At 34.9% G+C, this 26,349-nt stretch overlaps 1 protein-coding gene and 3 long non-coding RNA genes across 7 annotated transcripts in view; all 4 read left to right on the forward strand.

Annotated features, from left to right (window-relative positions):
• The first annotated feature begins 906 nt into the window (after positions 1 to 906).
• LOC140987502 (uncharacterized) overlaps positions 907 to 26,349 on the forward strand; it is a 35,962-nt gene continuing 10,519 nt past the window's right edge. Inside the window, exons 1-2 of the long non-coding RNA XR_012177143.1 lie at positions 907 to 1,626; positions 1,840 to 1,889. This is a non-coding gene — a long non-coding RNA (uncharacterized lncRNA). The remainder of the gene's footprint in view (positions 1,627 to 1,839; positions 1,890 to 26,349) is intronic.
• Positions 6,098 to 8,100, forward strand: LOC140988559 (uncharacterized). 2 transcript variants are annotated; one of them, XR_012177333.1, is made up of 4 exons: positions 6,098 to 6,175; positions 6,270 to 7,310; positions 7,391 to 7,477; positions 7,573 to 8,100. It is a non-coding gene; the product is annotated as an uncharacterized lncRNA (long non-coding RNA). The 2 variants fall into 2 exon arrangements; XR_012177332.1 differs by lacking the exon at positions 6,098 to 6,175 and having other exon boundaries at positions 6,208 to 7,310.
• Positions 15,291 to 17,342, forward strand: LOC140987304 (uncharacterized). Of its 3 annotated transcripts, none has more exons than XM_073455761.1 (5): positions 15,291 to 15,411; positions 15,966 to 16,087; positions 16,482 to 16,552; positions 16,633 to 16,719; positions 16,815 to 17,342. In XM_073455761.1, exons 2-5 carry the CDS (start codon positions 15,979 to 15,981, stop codon positions 17,079 to 17,081), a joined length of 534 nt encoding a protein of 177 aa, XP_073311862.1. In that variant the 5' UTR covers positions 15,291 to 15,411; positions 15,966 to 15,978; the 3' UTR covers positions 17,082 to 17,342. The 3 variants fall into 3 exon arrangements, with proteins under 3 accessions (XP_073311862.1, XP_073311863.1, XP_073311864.1); XM_073455762.1 differs by having other exon boundaries at positions 15,294 to 15,377; positions 15,969 to 16,087; XM_073455763.1 differs by lacking the exon at positions 15,291 to 15,411 and adding an exon at positions 15,554 to 15,572.
• LOC140988714 (uncharacterized) lies at positions 21,432 to 23,580 on the forward strand. The gene is made up of 2 exons (XR_012177349.1): positions 21,432 to 21,619; positions 23,387 to 23,580. It is a non-coding gene; the product is annotated as an uncharacterized lncRNA (long non-coding RNA).

The raw sequence follows: 26,349 nt of genomic DNA on the forward strand, positions 1-26,349 counted from the left end.
TTTAGTTACCGCAAACATTTTCTTCAGTTTTATCCTTGGCTGTGATTATGTAACATCGTGCTTTTCAACAACGACATTGCTAAGCAATTGTTATTACAGAATGCCATCCTAAGAAGATTTGGAGTTTATACTAGCAGCAGTTCCACTAAAAAGGTAGTAGAGAGGCGTCGACCAGGGGACCGAGTGTTCAGGACAATTGAAGGTCACTTCAGAAATGGCGTCCTTGATGTCACCCACCTGCTACAACGTTCCACTCCTCGAGTTAATGACAGAGACATCAAGCATGCTATTGGTGAAGGGAATAAAAAGAAGGGCGGAAAAAAAGGCAAGGGTAAAGGAATAGTTGGCGGTAGAAAATGACACTAAAATTCTCATTAACTGCGATCAGCTAATCTAAAAAACGGAGAAGAATTTTCTCAGTGCACCATCGAAGGGAGCATTTAGCCTTGATTTTCGGTTGAAAATGTCTGTTCAAGTTTTATTCTTCGTAGCAACCAATACTTGATCTTGAAATTAAGTCTTAAATATTATTTTATGTGTCCTAAACAAAGAGAGCATAACCATGAATCGTTTGAGCTTTTCATTTGTTAAGGTATTATATGTTGATGTCTTGAGAACGCTCAATTTGTTTTCGTTGTATGTATGTTCAAAAAGCTTCATGTTCTGATCCCAAGATTTGGTGCCTTGGAATAAGCTATATCTCTTCCAAGGGTGAGCAAAACATTGATTCAATCGGTTATTCTATTGCATTCTGTTAATTTAGTTCGTCAGTTCGGAAGTGTGGTTTTATTTTTAAAAAAGCATCTGTAGGTTTGGTTTGGTTTCAGATTTTAGCATAAAAGTCAGGTTAAACTAAACAAATGGACTTTTATATGTATAAAAATATAATATTATTAATTTTTTGATTATGTTTTAACCGGTACTTGTCCTTAATACCAACACCATTGGCTATTTAATTTTTTTTATTTAAGTCTTTCTGTATGGTGGTGGACTCGTGGTCTTGTGGAGTTAGGAATTGAAGAAAAGAACGAACACCGGCTCGCCAAATGGGTTCAAGTTTTTTGTTTCCATATTCCATGGTTTTATTTTTGTCAAAAATTGGTTCGATTTAATTCTAGTCTTGTGTATGTTTAGATTGGTTAGATAAACAAGGAACATATTGCATACACTTGGGACATGCTTTGAAAATTTCATAAAATTAACATTTATTCTACAAAAATCTGAAAGTAAAAGAAACCAAAAAAAAACCTCGTATGCTTCAAGTCCCCATGATTTTATTTAAAAATAAAATTTGGCTTTTTGTTTTTGATAATCCAATATAATGCTTTAAGGCCTATTACTTTGAATGATCAAGCAGATATTTCCATTGAGAAGAAGGATATATTCATATGAGAGCACTGAGCCTAAAAATTTCCCTTCCCCAACTGCCCACTTCCAAAGTCAATCCTAACATTAAAAATTTGTAGAAAACTCGACCTTTTTGTTTCCTCTTCTGATCTTCTGTGGCACTGTAAATTACTACAAGCTATTAATTATACAAATATTGATGGCATCAACTAAGTACCACTCTTAATCTTCTCCATTACTTGACAATCTTTTTCAAGAATCCTTAACCTCCACAACCAGGTATTTTATACCCTTTCAGTTGTATTTTCTTGTGTGTGTTTGTGCTGGGACAAAGTGGGATGAGAGTGACACTCGTCTTGTTAGAAAATAATGCTTCAAATTGAATTTTTTTGAGCTCCAAGAGCTATTGATTAATGATTATCCTGTTTGAGTCCTTTCTCTTTTCTTTCCCTTTTTTTGGCTAAAGATTGAGTATTTAGTGTAATTCTGTAGGAGGAGACATGGGGGAATGACAGTGAGTATAAAGTAAGCGAGTTGTCAAAGTCAAACGCTAAGAGTGCAAATCTTTCTGCAAGAAGCTCCCTGATTATGCTGATGCTTATGGTGGCAATAGCATTTGCAATATTAGTAAATTTTTTAGCTATCCTTCTGAGATTGAAGCAATCTTGAATAGAAAGGCCTTGCCGAGTTGTGAGTCCCTTGATTCCAATGTTTATAGGTAATTCATTATTATATTTTCACTTCATTTTTCTTGATGTATGATGATATTATTAGACTGGACACATAAATTGAATGTTGTAAATGATAGCAATCTTGGGCTTGAAATGTGAAAATTTCCTCATCCATTGGTAAGCAAGTGTTTGATGAAGTTCTGCAACAAAGGTGGTGAAATCTGTAATTTTAGTAACATTTGATACGTAGATTGTGGAGAATTTCTCATCTTGAAGGGTTGATATTTGTTGGGAGGGAATTATTATACTTTCTTAAGGTGGAACTTATGGTATATTACATGTGAATTTGAACTATTTTCATTTGAGAGACCACCATCCACTACAAAAAAACAGGTGGGTCGGCGACGGTTTATCAAAAACCGTCGCTACAAATTGTAGTGATGGTTTTTGATAAACCGTCGCCGCATTAGCGACGGTTGTAATAAAATCGTCGCCTACTAAAGTTAGCGACAATTTATCTAGGCCCGTCGCTACTATAGCGACGAATTATCATAAAATCGTCACTAATATTGCGACTGTTTGAACCCACTCGTCGCCATTTTTTGCGACGGTTTTATTTACCGTCGCCTTTGGCGACGTTATATTTAGGTCCGTCGCCATATTAGGCGACATGTTTTTTACCCGTCGCCATGTGCGGCGACAGTTTTAGTCGACCGTCGCTGGTAACGACGGTTTTTAACAACCGTTGCTAATAGCGACGGTGGCACACAAACCGTCGCCAATCTAGATATGCGACGGTTTTTCAAACACCGACGCTATTAGCGACGGTTTATATTAAAATCGTTGCCACTGGCGACGAGTTTTGCAAAAACCGTCGCTATGGTTCTATATATGCCGAGTTTCTCGAAAACTGCTGATTTGTAACTGTCATACAAAAATTGTACCAAAATAAATGAAAATTAAAATTTAATATATCAAAACCAAATTTTAAAATTAGGTTTAGGAAAACAAAAAAATTAGACAAGTTATTGAACAAAGAATTAAAATTTTTTTGTTTTTTGTTGTACATTTTATAATCCAATTGTGAATATAAAAATATATTATTAGTAAACTACCTAAAGACACCAAGTTAGTGTAACAGAGAGTATTTATTTCACATTTTTTTTTAATTAAAAAAATATTAAAGAGTGTAAACCATAATTTCTTGCTCATCTACTTCAATAATCATGTTTAGTGAAAAGAGCTTTCGATTGAGATAATCTTTTTAATTTGTTTGTGGGTGTTATGGAAAACAGTTTGTTACTGTTGGGTATTAAACCTACTGAGATTTTGTTCTAAATATATTATTACTGAGATTTCGTTCTAATTTTGAGATATTGATGTTAAAAACATCAGTTAATTATTGGTATTTATAATTCATGATTTTAATAACAAATTATTGTTTACATGACTTCATAAAAACGGTTAGATTAGCGATGGTTATAGTATAAACCGTCGTTATCATAGCAACGGTCTATGCTAAACCGTCGCTATCATAGCGACGGTGTATGGTAAACCGTCGCTACATACACCGTCGCTACAGTAGCGACGGTTTGTGAATACTCTGTCGCTAGAGTAGCGACAGTTTCTGAAAAACCGTCGCGGATATAACCGTCTCTACTCACGACTGTTTTGGACTACTGTCGCCAATAGCGACGGTTGTGAACAAACCTTCGCCGATCTAGATCGGCGACGGTTTGTCTAAAACAGTTGCTATTGGCGACGGTTTAACTCAAAACTGTAGCTAATGGCGACGGTTTAGGATAAACCCGTCGCTATGATTCTATTTATACCGTGGTTCGCGAACATTTTCTTCACGCGATTTTCGCATTTCTTCTCTGGTAGTAGCGAAACGCTATCAATTTTTTCGCAGTTTCGGTTTTTTTTGTTTTGTACTAACATTTTTTGTATTAATTTCGTAGATTTGCTCGTCGGCACAATCTTCCAGCGTTACGTAGATCTGCATATCTTCGCGCACGTCAGGTTTTTAAAGCGTTTTCTTTACAGAAATTGTAATATTTAATTTTGGTGTCGTACTTTATTTACGAATTATAGCGTAGTATTTTATTTATGAATTTTAACATAGTAGATTATTAATTTTGTAAATCATGAATGAGTTTTTTTGGATAAGATTGAAAACCGTAGCTTCGTTAAGCTACGGTTTATTTAAATATCTTCGCTTAATATAGCGATGGTTTTTAAAAAACCTTCGCTTAATGTAGCGACGGTATTTAAAAACCCGTCGCTATATGTAGCGACGACTTTTGAAAACCGTCGCTAAATATAACGACGGTTTTTGACAAACCGTCGCTATATTAAGCGACGGTGTATGTAAAACCGTCGCTATATTAAGCGACGGTTTATATAAAACTTTCGTTTAATGAAGCGACGGTCTCTATGTAACCGTCGCTCTATGTAACCGTCGCTTAATTGAGCGACGGTTTATGTATACCGTCGCTATTAAATAGCGACGATGTTCTTCACTAAAATTGTCGCTATTTGGTCACGGTTATTGAGAAACCGTCACTACAAGTAAGAAAGACCGTTTAGTTATCAATGGTAAACTGGATAAAATGTAAATAACACAAAAATGTTTTTGGATGTTCGCATATTTGAATAACTCGGACATCACCCCTTTTGTGAGAATGATATTGCTAGAAGCTTTTGAAGATTACAAATTTTGTAACAAATCGATTCAGTAGGACTTTATTACTGTCTAATTGAAACTCCTACTTTAGCCTACTTACCTAAGCAACATTGAAAAGTATACTAATTGTCAGTTTACAAGTAATTCGAAATGAAAATACTAAACACAATTTGATTCTCAATTATATGATGTATAACTTAAGTGTGTGCTAAGAAATCTTGAAAGCAGCTGGACTCTTGAAAGATTGAACACTTGAACTTATGCGATGGATCCAGAGAGCCTAACTGATTGATAAGTTTCTCTATTTATAAAATTTGATTCAATGGTCAGTAAAATCAAATTATATTTGTTCCAAATATAGCAGTCGTTAATTTCATCTTTATCCACTTCATTGTCCTTTCTGACAATCGTATATTGTAGGTAGTACTTGAGGATTTCTAACAAATCAGGTATTGTTGGTACGAAATACTTTATCCAATAATTCAGCTTTACAACTTTAAGTAGTCCAACTGATTTTTCATGTTCATTTACTCAACTATCTTTTAGTTCAGTTGCTCTCCAGCTTATCGGTTCGATAGACCTTGATATCAGTTAAGCTCAATCAGATTTTGTCTTGTACTACTTTCAATTTAGCTCATTTTCCGTTCAGATTGATTTTGTTTGTTAAATAACCAAAACTCTTAATATTGATCCAACAACCTCCTATATACTATTCATTGTGTGGAAACAAATTTAAAAAAAAAAAATTGCTCCATGATAATATTATTTACCTTAAATTTTTATTTTAATTTATGAATTTTATTTTGTTAATAATGATATTGCTACGTATTTCACAAAATCTTTTCTGATAGAGCTAGTTCAAAATGAAAATGTATTTTTTGCTAAAAGTAATATGATTTTCAAATCTAGCTTTAATTGAATATTTTTTAAATAAAATATATAATATATGTTTACTGTGATGCACTTATAATATTTTATAATATAAATGTCTTTTTTTATATATCATTTAACTAATAAAATTTATGACTCAACAAAAAAATAAATCATTTAACTAATNTTTTATCGTTGTACTTATTGCACTTATAATTATATTTTTTTTTAAATCTGCATAATGTAAATTACATTTTTCTTAAAGCCTGTAAAATAATTAAGTAAAGAAAATCTAGTATAAATTTTTTTTATTCTTATTAATTTTTATTTTTTATTAATAAAATTCAATGACAAAACAAATTGTTTAAAAGTTCTAATTTAATTTCATCTAACGATTAATATAATGTATAACGAACTTATTTATGTAATATATCCCATTCAAATTATTTCAATATATTCTTTTATAAATATTTAATTATTTATTCTTTATTTTATAAGTGATTAGTAATTATTAACATATGATAACGATCCGCTCAAGTTTCGTGTATTTCGATTTTCAGGTTTAGTGTCAGATTTCTAGGTTTTGTCTTTCCGATTTTAGGTAAAACGATGCTTCTTTCAGGTTTTCTATGGACATATTTGGATTGTTGAAAAACTCGATGATAGCTTCACAAAGGATTGTGTTTTTTTGTTAGGGTCTTGCCAGTTGGGGGAAAACATAACTGTAGTTGGAGACAAATGGTTTCAATTTGATAATTTAGGTGGAAAAATTCAGCTTAAACTTGTTTCACGACATCCAATGTGATAAAACATGTGATTGGTTATGCTATATTTGATGGAAAAAGGGCGAAACCTGACAAGTTGAAGTGACAGAAGTTTTTTTTTTTACTTTGCTATTCACCGGTTCTTGTTTTCGATTTGGGGAATTGTCTGTGTGTGGTTCCTTCTTGTTCTTGTGCTATTCTGCGTGAGCTTCCTTTCGTTATGCATAATTTATGGTATATTTACCATGAATCTTTTTGTGATCAATTCATGGACGTTATAATGTTTGTTGCTTGTTCAGTACAGAAAATTTTATATTTATTTGCTCTCGAATTATTTTGCTGAATTAGGCTGTTATTATTTTTGTTTTCCTTTCACCTTTGCAACTAAGAAGAAGGATATAAATGGCTAAGAAGGGGCAAGGAGCCAATGCACGATCTTCGGCTGCTGCTGAGGATTCCAAGGAACCAAAAGTGGATATCAAATCTATCCTGAAAGATATTGAGTTTTTGATTATTTCGAACATTTAATATTTTTGATATTCCAATATAATGTTTGTTTCATATAGTCTTTAAAATTTCTTAGAAAGTTGTTGCAACCTGACTGACTTCTTCAGCTAGAAGATGGTCCCTTTTGTATTCTTGTTACGGAGATTTCACTTCTGTCACATTTTATAATTTGGGGGAATCACTGCTTTGTTTCACACTGTTTTGATTTTGATTTATTAATGAAGATGTGTACTATTACCCCAGAAATTCGTTGTTTCAAATATTATGTGCCTCAACCTATTCTATATGTCTCGAAACTGCAAACTAGACATTTAATAGATCCCAAATTAAGGGTGTATTTGTTTCCAAAATATACACTGAATTAATGTTGTTACCTACTTACTTGAATGTACTTCAGAATCCTCTCATATGATATGGAAACAAAAGGACTTGGAGAACATGAAAGTAGTCTCTCTAGGTGGAAAGGTGACTTTGCTTGTCCTTGGGTTGTTGCTGCATAATTTAGCTTGGAATGTTCATATATTAACTATTTGTTTCATTAACAGCCCCCAAAGAGGCATCGGTTACCGCTTGGCGTGGCACGGGTTCCAATGAAGAAATAGAAGGAAAGAGAAGGAAAAATGCTTGAAGAGGTTACCGCCAACATTTTCCTCAGTTTTATCCCTGGCTGTGATTATGTAACATCGTGCTTTTCAACGATGACATTGCTAAGAAATTGTTATTTCAGAATGCCATCCTAAGAAGATTTGGAGTTTATACTAGCATCAGTTCCTCTAAAAAGGCAGTAGAGAGGCGTCGACCAGCGGACCGAGTGTTCGGGACAATTGAAGGTCACTTCAGAAATGGCGTCCTTGATGTCAACCATCTGCTTCAACGTTCCACTCCTCGAGTTAATGACAGAGACATCAAGCATGCTATTGGTGAAGGGAATAAAAAGAAGGGCGGAAAAAAGGGCAAGGGTAAAGGAAAAGTTGGCGGTAGAAAACGACATTAAAATTCTCGTTAACTGCATGATCGCTAATCTAAAAAATAGAGAAGAATTTTCTCATCCCACCATCGAAGGGAGCATTTAGCCTTGCTTTTCGGTTGAAAATGTCTGTTCAAGTTTTATTCTTCGTAGCAACCAATACTTGATCTTGAAATTAAGTCTTAAATATTATTTTATGTGTCCTAAACAAAGAGAGCATAACCATGAATCGTTTGAGCTTTTCATTTGTTAAGGTATTATATGTTGATGTCTTGAGAACGCTCAATTTTTTTTCGTTGTATGTCTGTTCAAAAAGATTCATGTTCTGATCCCAAGATTTGGTACCTTGGAATAAGCTATATCTCTGCCAAGGGTGAGCAAAAAAAGCATCTGTAGGTTTGGTTTGGTTTCATATTTTAGCATAAAATTCAGGTTAAACTAAACAAATGGACTTTTATATGTATAAAAATATAATATTATTAATTTTTTGATTATGTTTTAACCGGTACTTGTCCTTAATACCAACACCATTGGCTATTTAAATTTTTTTATTTAAGTCGTTCTGTATGGTGGTGGACTCGTGGTCTTGTGGAGTTAGAAATTGAAGAAAAGAACGAACACCGGCTCGCCAAATGGGTTCAAGTTTTCAGTTTCCAAATTCCTTGGTTTGATTTTTGTCAAAAATTAGTTAGATTTAATTCTAGTCTTGTGTATGTTTAGATTGGTTAGATAAACAAGGAACATATTGCATACACTTGAGACATGCTTTGAAAATTTCATAAAATTAACATTTATTTTACAAAAATCTTAAAGTAAAAGGAACAAAAAAAAATCTTTAACATGATCATGAACATTTTCCTTTTCTCTTTTCCTTTTTCTTTGTTGAATTCAGATCGTTAATTGTGACTTTCCTGACATGATCGATGGATCAATCTACATATAACCACAGTACTGGGCGGCGGGGGATACCAGCAACACTCTCACCGGTCAACTGGGCCCTTGGCCTATCATGATCGAATAGAAATACGATCGTCGGGGTTCCCTCGGGGGCCTTTTCCCATAAATGGGTTTCCTCTGGGGCCTTTTCCCCTCACGATATGCTCATTCTTATCGTTACCACAAAACTGTTACCACATATTCGAAATGATGAAAATACGATCGTCGGGCTCACACTGGGACCATAACCCTCACGACATCTCCAACATTATCGAATTAGTCATAATTACTTCACTTCCTTCAACATTTATATTCTCATCACTTCATAAAAAAAATCATGCATAACATAACATTTTTGTTTTTGTAACCAAGCATGCAACATGTCTTTTAAACGTCTTCCTTAAATCATAAAAATCCCTTAGACATTTAAAAAGCATAATTTAATCATGAACATTTTATAAACATTTAAAAATAATCATAATATCATAAAAATAGCATTTAGAGCACTGCCATGGCGTTTACTAATTTCTAGGTGTAAAAAGACCATTTTACCCCTAGACGTAAAATTTCTCGTTTTTGACATTTTCTTAATTTCGTTGACTCTAACATGTCCCAAGTAATTATTTAAGCATACATGAATTTTCCCATAATTTTATTTGGCTTAAATCGATGACTTTTAAATTAATCTTTAAATGTGACGTATTAATGCGTTTTAATCCCGAATTAACCCAAACCTTAATATAAAATTACCAAATTAAAAACTTAGACTTATAATAATTATTTAAGCTTAAACCTAATTTTTCATAATTTTATAAAGCCTAAAACTAGGCGTTTCAATTAACTCATTAATTAACGATTCGTGCGGCGATTAAATCCCGAATAAATCCAAAACTCGTTATTTTAACCCTAAATTTTTAACATAACATTTTTATGATTTATTCTACCCTTCCAAGTCATGAGCCACCCCCGTGGACCCATGGATTCAATTTTATCCTTTTAATTTTTGTTTTTGACACACTAACGAACCCACCGAGCCATCTCCCAATTTACTAGAGCCACGCCCAAGCCACCTTGAACCAAAACCTAGTCAACCCACCTAGGGACCCTACTGACCAAGCCAAGCCCAAAAAACCAGCCCTGGCCCGCTCAAAAACTTGCTGGAACTTGACCCCAAGTGCATGTGTGTGTGCGTTTGTAGTGTCCATGCACATTTGGGTTTCCTAGCCTCCTAGGATTCTACCAGCCCTTAACCACCGAGCACCCATGACCCTTACTGACTCCTGAATAGTTCCTGAACCGAGCCACCCCCAGCCCGAATCCCTGAACCAAGCAGCGAGGTGTTGTACTGTACAGCACCTGCGCGTCCCCCCCCTTGATGCCATCCTCACGTTTCTGCTTTTGGCTCGAGCCACGTCGAGCCCAGCCACTCCATCCCCTGCCCCAACCATGGACCACCTTCCTTAGATCCTAAAGAATCGACCTAGCCCAACCCATAGCCCCCTGGCCGAGCCTCTTTCCCAGCACCACTTCTGCAACCTGCGCTACTCTCCCTGAAGCTCTCGGGTGGAGTCCTAGCTTGCTAGGACTCGTCCCCAACCCATGGTCTCGAGTCCTAGCGTGGCTAGGACTCTTCCCATGACCCAAACCGAGACCCAGGTGTGACCCAAGCTAGGCCATGCAACACCTAACCCATAAGCCAATCCATGACACCCCAAATCTGTGCGTGTGGCTCCAGCTTAACGTTTCTGTTTTTGTGCAGAAATTTGTTGCTTTTGTGTGCTATTCTGGACCTTTAAACTTGTGGAAATACATGCTTATTCAAATCTTAATTCATGGCAGCCCGTTAAACATTATATAAACATGATTTTGAATCCACAAACAAGAATTAAACACATGCATATGAATATATAGTTGCGAAAATTAATAATTTGAGTGTCTGGTTTCATTTCAAAACATGTTCAAACAAATATTATGGTGTGATAGATGATTGAAAGAAAGAATATGGCGTGTCTTTGCGTTTTAAAAGCACGATTATTTGTTGACGATTGGCGAAGAACGGGACTAGACCTTGGCTTGAATTCTCCTTAGTTTTTTTTCCGAAAATTCCCCTTCAATTGTGTGAGTGTCAGAGTGTGCCATGTGTTTTGGTGGGTGCAATTTCAGAAAAGAGGCGTGTCAAAGTATGAGGTTTGGGGAGGGTTTTTAATATATTTTATAGTTAATTAATTACTAATTAGGCTTAGGCTCATTAAGCCACTAAATTAAACCCATTAGTCTTAATTAGGATTTGATAAAATATTATCAAAGTTTTTGTTTAAATAAATTTGTGAATTTATTAGCCGGGTTGCCAAAAAGTTCGTATTTTTGTTGAAAAACCAACACCGATAAAATTTACGTCCCGGCGTATAAAAATCACCTCAAAACTCTTATTTTCAAGAATACTAAAAAACATCGACCATATCTTAAATAATTAAAAATAATTATTTAATAAAAACATTTTACATTTTTCAGTCCTCGGTCCCCGTTCCTCGATCGTCACTGGAATAACCTTTAAAAATATATTTTAATGCAACCATGTAGAAAAATATATTTTAAACATGCACTTATGCACAACATAATTAATTAATGCAATTTAAACATTTAATTAAAATACAAGAGAATTTAATAATTGCATGCATGTAGTTTGCGTGGACCTTAAAATTTTCGGGGCGTTACATTTCTATTGAGAAGAAGGATATATTAATAGAAGAGCACTGAGCCTAAAAATTTCCCTTCCGTTGTAATAAAACTGTCGCCTACTATATATAGCGACGGTTTATCTAGCCCGTCGCTACTATAGCGACGGTTTATTATAAAACAGTCGCTAATATTGCGACTGTTTGAACCCACCCGTCGCCATTTTTTGCGACTGTTTTATTTACCGTCGCGAAAACGTTATACATATTACGCGACATGTTTTTTACCCGTCGCCATGTGCGGTGACAGTTTTAGTCGACCGTCGCTGGTAACAACGGTTTTTAACAACCGTTGCTAATAGCGACGGTGGCGCACAAACCGTCGCCAATCTAGATATGCGACGGTTTATATTAAAACCGTCTCCACTGGCGACGAGTTTTGCAAAAACCGTCGCTATGGTTCTATATATGCCGAGTTTCACGAAAACTGCTATTTGTAACTGTCATACAAAAATTGTACCAAAATAAACGAAAATTAAAATCTAATATATCAAAGCCAAATTTTAAAATTTGGTTTACGAAAACAAAAAAATTAGACAAGTTATTGAACCAAGGATTAAAATTTTTTTGTTTTTTAGTTGTACATTTTATAATACAATTGTGAATATAAAAATATATTATTCGTAAACTACCAAAAGACACCAAGCTAGTGTAACAGAGAGTATTTTTTTCACATTTTTTTTAATTAGAAAAATATTAAAGAGTGTAAACCATAGTTTCTTGCTCATCTAATTCAATAATCAAAACTATAGTTTCTTGCTCATTTACTTCAATAATCAAGTTTAGTTAAAAGAGCTTTCGATTGAGATAAACTTTTTAATTTGTTTGTGGGTGTTAGGGAAAACAGTTTGTTACTATTGGATATTAAACCTACTGAGATTTTGTTCTAAATATATTATTACTTCGATTTCGTTCTCATTTTGAGATATTGATATTAAAAACATCAGTTAATTATTGGTATTTATAATTCATGATTTTAATAACAAATTATTGTCTACATTACTTCATAAAAACGGTTAGAGTAGCGACGGTTATAGTATAAATCGTCGCTAAAGGCAACTCTAGAGTAGCGACAGTTTATAACAAACCGTCGCAGATTTGGATCGGCGATAGTTTAATATAACCGTCGCTATTGGCGACAGTTATATTCATAACCGTCGCTATTGGCGACAGTTATATTCATAACCGTCGCTACTAGCGACTGTTTTTGACTACTGTCGCCAATAGCGACAGTTATGCATAAACTGTCGCCGATTTAATGCTAGATTAGCGACAGTTTAAGTAGTTAAACCGTCGCCGATCTGGATCGGCGATAGTTTTATGTACCCGTCGCTAATTGCGACAGTTGTATTCACAACCGTCGCTGCTAGCATCTGTTTTCGACTACTGTCGCCAATAGCGACAGTTCTGCACAAACCGTCGCCGATATAGATCGGCGACAGTTTGTCTAAACCAATCGCTATTGGCGACGGTTTAACTATAAACAGTCGCTATTAGCGACGGTTTAGGATAAACCCGTCGCTATGATTCTTTTTATACCGTGGTTCGCGAACACTTTCTTCACGCGATTTTCGCATTTCTTCTCTGGTAGTAGCGAAACGCTATCAATTTTTTCGAAGTTTCGGTTTTTTTTTGGTTTTGTACTAACATTTTTTTATATTAATTTCGTAGATTTGCTCGTCTGTTCAATCTTCAACATTACGTAAATCTGCATATCTTCGCTCAAATCAGGTTTTTAAAGCATTTTCTTTACAAAAATTGTAATATTTAATTTTTGTGTCGTACTTTATTTACGAATTATACGTAGTATTTTATTTATGAATTTTAACATAGTAGATTATTAATTTTGTAAATCATGAATGCGTTTTTTTGGATGAGAAATATCTTCGCTTAATATAGCGACGGTTTTTCAGCGACGGTATTTAAAAACCCGTCGCTATATGTAACGAAGGCTTTTGAAAACCCTCGCTAAATATAACGACCGTTTTTGAAAAACCGTCGCTAAATATGACGATAATTTTGGAAAAACCGTCGCTATATTAAGCGACGATGTATGTAAAACCGTCGCTATATTAAGCGACGGTTTATATAAAACTTTCGTTTAATGAAGCGACGGTCTCTATGTAACCGTCGCTCTATGTAACCGTCGCTTAATTGAGCGACGGTTTATGTATACCGTCGCTAAATAGCGACGGTGCTCTTCGCTAAAACCGTCACTATTTGGTCACGGTTATTGAGAAACCGTCGCTACAAATAAGAAAGACCGTTTAGCTATCAATGGTAAACTGGATAAAATGTAAATAACACAAAAATGTTTTTGGATGTTCGCATATTTGAATAACTCGGACATCACCCCTTTTGTGAGAATGATATTGCTAGAAGCTTTTGAAGATTACAAATTTTGTAACAAATCGATTCAGTAGGACTTTATTACTGTCTAATTGAAACTCCTACTTTAGCTTACTTACCTAAGCAACATTGAAAATTATACTAATTGTCAGTTTACAAGTAATTCGAAATGAAAATACTAAACACAAATTGATTCTCAATTATATGATGTATAACTTAAGTGTGTGCTAAGAAATCTTGAAAGCAGCTGGACTCTTGAAAGATTGAACACTTAGAACTTATGCGATGAATCCAGAGAGTCTAACTGATTTATAAGTTTCTCTATTTATAAAATTTGATTCAATGATTAGTAAAATCAAATTATATTCGTTCCAAATATAGTAGTCGTTAATTTCGTCTTTATTCACTTCATTTTCCTTTCTGACAATCGTACATTGTAGGTAGTATTTGAGGATTTCTAACAAATCAGGTATTGTTGGTACGAAATACTTTATCCAATAATTCAGCTATACAACTTTAAGTAGTCCAATTGATTTTTCATCTTCATTTACTCAACTATCTTTTAGTTCAGTTGGTCTCTAGCTTATCAGTTCGATAGACCTTGATATCAGTTAAGCTCAATCAGATTTTGTCTTGTACTACTTTCAATTTAGCTCATTTTCCGTTCAGATTGATTTTGTTTGTTAAATCACCAAAACTCTTAATATTGATCCAACAACCTCCTATATACTATTCATTGTGTGGAAACAAATTTTTTTTTTTGAAAATTGCTTCATGATAATAATATTTACCTTAAATTTTTATTTTAATTTATGAATTTTATTTTTTTAATAATGATATTGCTACATATTTCACAAAATCTTTTCTGATAGAGCTAGTTCAAAATGAAAATGTATTTTTTGCTAAAAATAATATGATTTTCAAATATAGCTTTAATTGAATATTTTTTAAATAAAATATATTATATATGTTTACTGTGATGCACTTATAATATTTTATAATAGAAATGTCTTTTTGATATATCATTTAACTAATAAAATATATATCATTTAACTAATAAAATTTATAACTCAACGAAAAAATAAATCATTTAACTAATAAAATATATAATATTTTATAATATAAATGTCTTTTTTTATCGTTGGATTTATTGCACTTATAATTATATATTTTTTAAAATCTGCATAATATAAATTACATTTTTCTTAAAGTCTGTAAAATAATCAAGTGATTAGTAATTATTAACATATGATAACGATAATTTGATGATGATAATACAAATCACAAAATTAATATTTCGATTTAAAATCATATCAAACATTATATATTTTATCGTAATATAATTTTTTTTTTATCACTCTTATTATATATTGGAGAAGTAATGACTCACCCGTATGATTGGCCCAAAATCCGAATGAGTTATTGGGCTGCGATCATCATATTTGATTTAATGTATTGGGCCACAGTTCTAAAGCGGTGGCTGTCGGCGTGCGGCGGAAATAACGATCCACTCAAGTTTCATGTATTTCGATTTTCAGGTTTAGTGTCGGATTTCTAGGTTTTGCCTTTCCGATTTTAGGTAAAACGATGCTTCTTTCAGGTTTTCTGTAGACATATTTGGATTGTTGGAAAAACTCGCTGATAGCTTCACAAAAGATTGTGTTTTTTTGTTAGGGTCTTGCCAATTGGGAGAAAACATAACTGTAGTTGGAGACAAATGGTTTAAATTTGATAATTTAGGTGGAAAAATTCAGCTTAAACTTGTTTCACGACATCCAATGTGATAAAACATGTGATTGATTATGCTATATTTGATGGAAAAAGGGCGAAACGTGACAAGTTGAAGTGACATAAGTTTTTTTTTTTACTTTGCTATTCACCGGTTCTTGTTTTCGATTTGGGGAATTGTCTTTGTGTGGTTCCTTCTTGTTCTTGTGCTATTCTGCTAGAACTTCCTTTCGTTATGAATAATTTATGGTATATTTACCATGAATCTTTTTGTGATCAATTCATGGACGTTATAATGTTTGTTGCTTGTTCAGTACAGAACATTTTATATTTATTTGCTCTCGAATTATTTTGCTGAATTAGGCTGTTATTTTTTTTTGTTTTCTTTTCACCTTTGCAACTAAGAAGAAGGATATAAATGGCTAAGAAGGGGCAAGGAGCCAATGCACGATCTTCGGCTGCTGCTGAGGATTCCAAGGAACCAAAAGTGGATATCAAGTCTATCCTGAAAGATATTGAGTTTTTGGGTATTTCGAACATTTAATATTTTTTTTATTCCAATATAATGTTTGTTTCATATAGTCTTTAAAATTTCTTAGAAAGTTGTTGCAACCTGACTGACTTCTTCAGCTAGAAGATGGTTCCCTTTTGTATTCTTGTTAAGACAATTTCACTTCTGTCACATTTTATGCGTTGGGGGAATCACTGCTTTGTTTCACACTGTTTTGATTTTGATTTATTAATGAAGATGTGTATTATTACCCCAGAAATTCGTTGTTTCAAATATTATGTTGCTCAACCTATTCTCTATTTCTCGAAACTACAAACTAGACATTTAATAGATCCCAAATTGAGGGTGTTTTTGTTTCCAAAATATACACTGAATTAATGTTGTTACCTACTTACTTGAATGTACTCCAGAATCCTCTCATATGACATGGAAACAAAAGAAGGACTTGGAGAACAGGAAAGTAGTCTCTCTAGGTGGAAAGGTGACTTTGCTTGTCATTGGGTTGTTGCTGCATAATTTAGCTTGGAATGTTCATATATTAACTATTTGTTTCTTTAACAGCCCCCAAAGAGGCATCGGTTACCGCTTGGCGTGGCACGGGTTGCAATGAAGAAACAGAAGGAAAGAGAAGGAAAAAGGCTTGAAGAGGTTACCGCCAACATTTTCTTCAGTTTTATCCCTGGCTGTGATTATGTAACATCGCGCTTTTCAACGATGACATTGTTAACCAATTGTTATTTCAGAATGCCATCCTAAGAAGATTTGTAGTTTATACTAGCAGTAGTTCCACTAAAAAGGCAGTAGAGAGGCGTCGACCAGGGGACCGAGTGTTCAAGACAATTGAAGGTCACTTCAGAAATGGCGTCCTTGATGTCAACCACCTGCTTCAACGTTCCACTCCTCGAGTTAATGACAGAGACATCAAGCATGCTATTGGTGAAGGGAATAAAAAGAAGGGCGGAAAAAAGGGCAAGGGTAAAGGAAAAGTTGGCGGTAGAAAACGACACTAAAATTCTCATTAACTGCATGATCGCTAATCTAAAAAATGGAGAATAATTTTCTCAGTCCACCATCGAAGGGAGCATTTAGCCTTGCTTTTCGGTTGAAAATGTCTGTTCAAGTTTTATTCTTCGTAGCAACCAATACTTGATCTTGAAATTAAGTCTTAAATATTATTTTATGTGTCCTAAACAAAGAGAGCATAACCATGAATCGTTTGAGCTTTTCATTTGTTAAGGTATTATATGTTGATGTCTTGAGAACGCTCAATTTGTTTTCGTTGTATGTATGTTCAAAAAGCTTCATGTTCTGATCCCAAGATTTGGTGCCTTGAAATAAGCTATATCTCTGCAGAACATTGATTCAATCGGTTATTCTATTGCATTATGTTAATTTAGTTCGTCAGTTCGGAAGTGTGATTTTATTTTTAAAAAAACATCTATAGGTTTGGTTTGGTTTCATATTTTAGCATAAAATTCAGGTTAAACTAAACAAATGGACTTTTATATGTATAAAAATATAATATTATTAATTTTTTGATTATGTTTTAACCGGTACTTGTCCTTAATACCAACACCATTGGCTATTTAAATTTTTTTATTTATGTCGTTCTGTATGGTGGTGGACTTGTGGTCTTGTGGAGTTAGGAATTGAAGAAAAGAACGAACACCGGCTCGCCAAATGGGTTCAAGTTTTCAGTTTCCAAATTCCTTGGTTTGATTTTTGTCAAAAATTAGTTCGATTTAATTCTAGTCTTGTGTATGTTTAGATTGGTTAGATAAACAAGGAACATATTGCATACACTTGGGTCATGCTTTGAAAATTTCATAAAATTTACATTTATTCTACAAAAATCTGAAAGTAAAAGGAACCAAAAAAAAAAAAAAAACCTCGTATGCTTCAAGTCCTCATGATTTTATTTAAAAACAAAATTTGACTTTTTGTTTTTGATAATCCAATATAACGCTTTAAAGCCTACTACTTTGAATGATCAAGCAGATATTTCTACTGAGAAGAAGGATATATTCATAGGAGAGCACTGAGCCTAAAAATTTCCCTTCCCCAACTGCCCGTCAATCCTAACATTAAAAATTTGTAGAAAACTCGACCTTTTTGTTTCCTCTTCTGTTCATCTGTGGCACTGTAAATTACTAAAAGCTATTAATTATACAAATATTGATGGCATCAACTAAGTACCACTCTGGATCTTCTCCATTACTTGGCCATCTTTTTCAAGAATCCTTCACCTCCACAACCAATATTTTATACCCTTTCGGTCGTATTTTCTTGTGTGTGTTTGTGCCGGGACAAAGTGGAACGAGAGTGACACTTGTCTTGTTAGAAAATAATGCTTCAAATTGAATTTTTTTAAGCTCGAAGAGCTACTGATTAATGATTATCCCGTTTGAGTCCTTTTTCTTTTCTTTCCTTTTTTTTTTTGGCTAAAGATTGAGTATTTAGTGTAATTCTGTAGGAGGAGACATGGGGGGATGAAAGTGAGTATAAAGTAAGCGAGTTGTCAGAGTCAAATGCTAAGTGTGCAAATCTTTCTTCAAGAAAGAAGGAGAGAGTGAAGCTCCCTGATTATGCTGATGCTTATGGTGGCAATAGCATTTGCCATATTAGTAAATTTTTTAGCCATCTTTCTGGGATTGAAGCAATCTTGAATAGAAGGGTCTTGCAGAGTTGTGAGTCCCTTGATTCCAATGTTTATAGGTAATTCATTATTATATTTTCACTTCATTTTTCTTGATGTATGATGATATTATTAGACTGGACACATAAATTGAACGTAGTAAATGATAGCATTTTTTGCGACTGTTTGAATCCACCCGTCGCCATTTTTTGCGACGGTTTTATTTACCGTTGCCTTTGGCGACATTATATTTATGTCCGTCGCCATATTAGGCGACAGGTTTTTTACCCGTCGCCATGTGCGGCGACAGTTTTAGTCGACCGTCGCTGATAACGACGGTTTTTAACAACGTTGCTAATAGTGACAGTGGCGCACAAATTGTCGCCAATCTAGATATGCGACGGTTTTTCAAACACCGTCGCTATTAACGACGGTTTATATTAAAACCGTCGTCACTGGCGACGAGTTTTGCAAAAATCGTCGCTATGGTTCTATATATGCCGAGTTTAACGAAAAATGCTGATTTGTAATTGTCATACAAAAATTGTACCAAAATAAACGAAAATTAAAATTTAATATATCAAAACCGTATTTTAAAATTTGGTTTACGAAAACAAAAAAATTAGACAAGTTGTTGAACCAAGAATTAAAATTTTTTTGTTTCTTGTTGTACATTTTATAATCCAGTTGTGAATATAAAAATATATTATTAATAAACTACCAAAAGACACCAAGTTAGTGTAACAGAGAGTATTTATTTCACATTTTTTTAATTAAAAAAATATTAAAGAATGTAAACCATAGTTTCTTGCTCATCTACTTCAATAATCAAGTTTAGTGAAAAGAGCTTTCGATTGAGATAATCTTTTTAATTTGTTTGTGGGTGTTAGGGAAAACATTTTGTTACTGTTGGGTATTAAGCATACTGAGATTTTGTTCTAAATATATTATTACTGTGATTTCGTTCTAATTTTGAGATATTGATATTAAAAATATCAGTTAATTATTGGTATTTATAATTCATGATTTTAATAACAAATTATTGTTTACATGACTTCATAAAAACGGTTAGATTAGCGACGGTTATAGTATAAACCGTTGCTATCATAGCGACGGTGTATGGTTAACCGTCTGTAACGCCCTTGACTGATTTCATAAAATAACAGCGGAATTTAAAAATTCTCTTAAAGGATAGAAGGATTTAAAATCTCTTGACATAAATACATTTTCAATGTATACAATCAAAAGCATATACATGATCCATAAAGTGTTGATTCAAAATACAAAATATCATTTTGATCATGTGAACATGCTACAAAATATTTTTTCTTCCTTCCATCTTCTTTATATACATATGACCTCGGCTCCAGTCAACGTCCCGGCTCGTCACTCTTATCTGCATCACATGAATAACTGAAATGAGTATAAAGCTCAGCAAGTGGAAATCATACTCTGTAAAACATGACTTTGAAATCATTAAATACCATCAAACTCTTGAAATATGAGATAACATAGTATAACATGACTATAAGATGGTATTTCTCTTTTCTCTGGTACATTGATATCTAAATAGTATCTCTGTCTCTGTACCTATATCCCATCAATTTAAATCGATTACTCTGTCGGGATATAAGCCTATGGTCGTTGATCAACTAATTGCATGCAATCTCTGACTATCTCTATATCAATCCAATAAATCATTTGAACTCTCTCTTGGACATTAAAACAAACACTTTGAATACTCTTCTCTTTTATATTCCCTTTTATACAATTGAGACATATAAAAGTCTCTAATACACAAAAAAGTGTATCCGTATATAACATCAATCAAATGGAAGGGAATAGCATGTTAAAACCATTAAAATACAATACATATACATTGTAGAGCCCGATTACGTATAAGCCATGCATAATTACTATTATTTAAATTAAAACGATTTTATTTATTAATTTTTTAAGTATTTAATTGATTTTAAGTCATGATCATTGATTTTAAATCGTAGAAGTTTAGTTTTATATTTTTGGTTAAATATGTGAGGCCGGACCGGAGTTTGGAGATTTGAGATAAGATTAATAGTAAGAAAATATTCCTAAATTTAATTTAAGCCAAGAAATAATTTATTTTAATGATAAAGAATGTTTTAAGATTTTATTTAATTAATTAGACTTAAGTTATTAATTAATTATATTATGTTCAATAGTTAATTAAATCCTAAATTAAAAGGTGTAGTCAATTGAAATAAATTAATCTAGGCCTGATAGACTCAAGAAATTATAACCTAACATTTTAATAATAAATTGTTAGACAAATCATACCATGCAAACTTGTGATTCCAATTTAATTTATTTAAAAAACTTAATAAGTGGTTAAAACTTTAAAGAATTTAAAATGCAAGATTTAAGCGACATTTTTTTACTTCATTTTTATTAGATAATTTCGGCCACCCCTTAAACAATTTAATTATGTTGACAACTCTCCATTCTAGACTACCCTTCCATAACCTTCTTGGTATATTAACTCCCTCCTTTTTTTTTTTTTATCACCTATAATTAATAATTTGAGCAATACCTCATCTTGCTTTCTAGAAGCTCATTTCGGTCATCACTCAGCACAATTCACGTGCACCATTGTGGAGGGGACCATGGGATTGACAATCAACACATTCTTTGTACCTAGCATCTAAATGTATGACTTGGCTTCCCCATTTTTCCTTGTATCTTTCCCCCTTCCTTCCTTAACACTCCCTACCCTTCCCTCATTCGAAAATATCAGTAAAATAGCAGAAAAATCGTGTGTGAGCAGTAGCATCATCGAGAGCTTCCAACAAGACAATAAGAAAAGAAAAAAAAAATCCGACTCCGTCGTGCCGTGTTCGTCTCGTTTGTTTGTTTTCTTCAAAACAAAATATCCAGGCATGTGTATATTTTCCTTGACTCTTCAATCAAGTCATAATATGATTTTTAAACATGACATGATCATGGTTTGATAGCCAAAAACCGAAATTTTTGACAGCACCATTATTGAAAATTTTGCACAGGTTTTGTTCCACCTTGTGCTTCACGGTTGTGCATGGTTTTAGTGATTGCAGGGGTTGGCTCACATCCAGGCTTTCCAGGCTACATCTAGGATTGATATAGAGTGTATTAAGAAGAGATTTGACCATTGGTTAAAGCCTCTTTTCCCCCCAGCAACTCGAATGGCAGCAACACTTCCCTTAGTGTCATATTGAGTTTCGAATTTGCAGCTTGCTGTCAAGTGGGATGAATCTGATCTTGGCTGCCCCAGGGGCCATAGCCATGGTTAAAACATCTCCTTATGATGTCTAAGACGTGACCAAGTCGTCCTTTCAAGGCTTGGTCCATGGTTGCATCGGTTTTCAAATCAAAGAACAAAAACAGCCCCTTCGCCCCTTTGAATTCTGCATGTGTCCCTCGGTTTTGGGTGGTTTGGAATGGACCTCGGTTGGCATCTCGCCCTTAGCCCTGGTTCACACCATACCCCTTGATTTCTAGATCGTGCCATGGTCAACCAAATGGCGACTGGAAAGGTCCATGACAGCAAACGAAGCGAAACTCCCCAAGCACGCATATTACGTTCTCGGCTAGGAGTGTGGTCGTGTTTCTGGTGTGGTTCGGATTGTGGCTGGCCTAGGCCCCTTAGCCATGGTTCAAATCATTCCTTAGGACGTTGGTAAGAGGTTCTGGTTGGTGGTTCAAGCCCCAATGGCCATTAGCCTCGCAGACGACGCAAGCAAACACCAGCGCTGCAGCTGTAATTCTGGACAGCAAGTTTGCATGTTGGTTCGGAGGCTCGTTTGAGTTCCTGGTCGGATTTTAGCCTATGGCCTTGGACCAGAAAGCACTTCATCGAGTTGGGAAGGCCATGTTTTTGGCCGTTTGTGATTCGGATCATTTTAGAGGTCGTACAAGAATTTACGGTGCAATATGCCAAAATGACTCTCGAAAGAGCGTTTCATGTTTTTGGCCTCCATTCACTAAATTTCGAGTACTGTAAATTTAAGAGCATTATTTCATCATTTTAGTCATATTTTAATCATGACTAAATGATGGTTCGGTGTCGGTTCGGGTTGGTACGGAGTCACGATTAAATACGAAGTCGTTAGGTGTAATTGTCTCAGTTTTTGGATTCAATTACAAAGTTTGGTCAAGTTAAATCATTTGCATATTTTTCATGTTAGATTTAAGTCGCAGCGAGCCTGGGAGCGATCCAACCCAATTATTAAAATTATTACAGGATATTTAATTATATTACGTGAAAAATATTCATTTTTGAGATTTATGTTATATTGCTTGTGGTCACTTTACTATCATGGGATTATTATTTCACCCGGTCGCCAGTTACCGGTCAGTTCAGTTTGGTACCCCCCGGTCGCCAGTTACCGGTCAGTTCAGTTCAGTTCAGGGGTCACTTGCGTAGACCACAATCTCGCCAGAAAATTTTTACAAGCTATTTCATTACAGGGCTCCAAGGAGTAAACATTTCAATTATAATATTTTCAGTTCAGTTATGCACTTATTATAGTTATTCTTGAAATGATATTTTACGTTACACCTCATGACATGATATTTTCACTTGCACGCGATTTTATTATTTATTTACTCTTTATTTACGATATATGCATGCTGAGTCTTTAGACTCACTAGACTTGATTGTTGTAGGTACTGATGATGTCGGGACCGAGGACGGGGACCAGTGAGCTAGCTTGGGTCGGCAATAGTTGAACCCGAGGACCTCATTTTTAGCATTTATTATTTTCCGAACTCAGTTTTTATCTGTTGATGGATTATTTGAAATCGATACTTTGCAAACATTAAATTCTTCCGCTGCTATTTTGAATATTAAACTTTATTTATCAATTTATCTTATGAATGAGACATTTTCATTATTTAAAAAGAAATTTTTTAATTTTTCCGCAAATTTTCAAACACGAATTTCGGGCCTTTACATACATCATGTGAGCACAAAGAATGAATTCCACTTACAACCAATAGAAAGCTTGATTATAATCTCTTGGTACAAATCCTACAACAATAAACCATTTATTGAACCATCAATAACTTAATAATCACCAAATCATACCATAAAACCCATAAAACCAACACAATCAAAAGTTCCATACTTCCTCCAACACCACAAACCAAAGATAACTAAAACCACAAGCTTACCGTAACTCCTTAACTCCAAAATGATCTTGCTCTCACTCCAAAAACCCAACAAGAAGCTTGAATCAAAGAGACAAAAGCAAGAAATGAGAACCCTAGCTTCCCCTTGAAGAGAAGAACCGAGAAGAGTGGAGAGAAATGAGGGAATAATGAGCAAACACTTCTATTTAATCACTTAAAACTCCAAAACACGATTTTACTGTTCACGCACGGCAGGTGCGCTAACCTTCTCACCGCGGGTGCACTACGCTTACTGGAGCACAATCAAAATCCGGAAGTGTCGACCGCGGGTGCGCTGCATCTGGGACCGCGGGTGCGGTCACCTCATTGTCCAAACACCGCGGGTGCGGTCTATTTCCTGGCACGGGTGTAGCGTCCTCTGAAGCCAACAAAATACTTTGCAACTAAAATCGAATCGCAACGTCGCTTCTCCTCATATTTTGGCAACACTCTCAACAAGAAAGTTACACCTCTATATCTTCTCTAACCACTCCAAGTGGCCTCATACTAATTGGCTCAACATACAAATTATCATGAATTAAGTCGCAACACCACTACAATAAAACCACACATCATCTATAATCAACGATACTATACTTAAACTTAACCAAGTAGTCAACAAACATATGAAATCTTAAACCGTACCGCTCACCGATCTTGGATATTACAATCTCCCCTCCTTAAAGAAATTTCGTCCCCGAAATTGACGTCACTGCGCAAAAAGCTCGGGATACTTTTCTTTCATCTCATCCTCTGGTTCCCACGTAGCTTCTTCAATCAATTGATTCCTCCAAAGGACTTTAACAATGCCGATCTCTTTGTTTCTCATTACTTTAACTTTGTGATCCAGAATCTGGACTGGAATCTCTTGATACGTCAAATTTGGCGTCAAATCTAATGGCTCGTGAAGAAGAACATGGGAAGAATTCGTAATATATTTTCTGAGCATGGAGACATGAAAAACATTATGAACTCTATCAAGATCTGGCGGTAAGGCTAACCTGTAAGCTCGATCACCGATTCTATCCAAGATCTCAAATAGGCCAATAAATCTTGGACTCAACTTTCCCTTTTTGCCAAACCGCATTACACCTTTAAGAGGTGCAATCTTCAAGAACACGTGATCGCCAACCTCAAACGGCAACGGCCTTCGTCTTCTATCAGCATAACTCTTTTGTCTTGATTGTGCTGTCTTCATTCTTTCTTGAATAACAGCAATAACATCAGCTGTCTGTTGGACCAACTCTGGACCCAACATTTTTCTCTCACCAATCTCGTCCCAATATAAGTGAGATCTACATTTTCTGCCATAAAGTGCTTCATACGGTGCCATGCCAATCGTCGTCTGGTAGCTGTTATTATACGTGAACTCAACAAGAGACAATTTGGAATCCCAACTACCAGGATAGTCGATAGTACAAGCTTTGAGCATATCCTCTAAAATCTGAATAACTCTCTCTGATTGACCGTCGCTATGGGGATGATATGCTGTACTGAATGCTACTCTTCCAAAACTCTGAAATAAATCTAGGGTCACGATCAGACACGATCGACACAGGAACTCCATGAAATCTGTCAATCTCTGCTATGTACTCTTCGGCATACTGGTTCATTGAATACGTTGTCTTGACTGGGAGAAAATGCGCTGACTTGGTCAACCGATCAACGATAACCCAAATAGAGTTATAGCCTTTCTGCGTTCTGGGAAGACCAAGCATGAAGTCCATTGTGATGTGCTCCCATTTCCATTGAGGAATCGGCAATGACTGCAATTTCCCAGCAGGTTTCTGGTGCTCGATTTTCACCTGCTGACAAGTTAGACACTGAGAAATAAACATGGCAATATCCTTCTTCATACCTGGCCACCAATAGAGTCTTAGAAGATCCTGATACATCTTGGTACTGCCTGGATGTATCGAGTATGGCGCGGTATGTGCCTCTGTCAAAACGTCTCGCCGAATATCATCACCAGTAGGAATGCATATACGACCTCTGAATGTCATCAAACCATCTCTATTCATCCCAAACTCTGAATTACCTCTCTCTTCTGCTCTGGCTCTCATCTCTGTCAACTGTACATCATTGGCCTGCTCTCTACGGATCCTGTACGTCAATGTAGCCCGAATGATCAATGCTGAAAAACAAGCGATGGTTCCCGGCACTACCAAAGCTATCTCTTCTCATTGCAAGTATAACAACAACGACTTCTGGATCATAGAACTCAAAGAAGAACTTGACTTACGGCTCAATGCATCCGCTACAACATTCGCTTTCCCAGGGTGGTAACTAATCGTCACATCATAATCTTTAACAAGCTCTAACCACCGTCTCTGTTGCATATTGAGCTCTTTCTGGGAAAACAAATACCTTAAACTCTTGTGGTCCGTGAAAATTTCACACTTTTCGCCATACAAATAGTGTCTCCAGATTTTCAAGGCGAATACCACAGCTGCCAGTTC

The sequence above is a fragment of the Primulina huaijiensis genome, chromosome 11, assembly GCF_012295235.1.
Source record: "Primulina huaijiensis isolate GDHJ02 chromosome 11, ASM1229523v2, whole genome shotgun sequence".
Taxonomy (NCBI): Eukaryota; Viridiplantae; Streptophyta; class Magnoliopsida; order Lamiales; family Gesneriaceae; genus Primulina; species Primulina huaijiensis.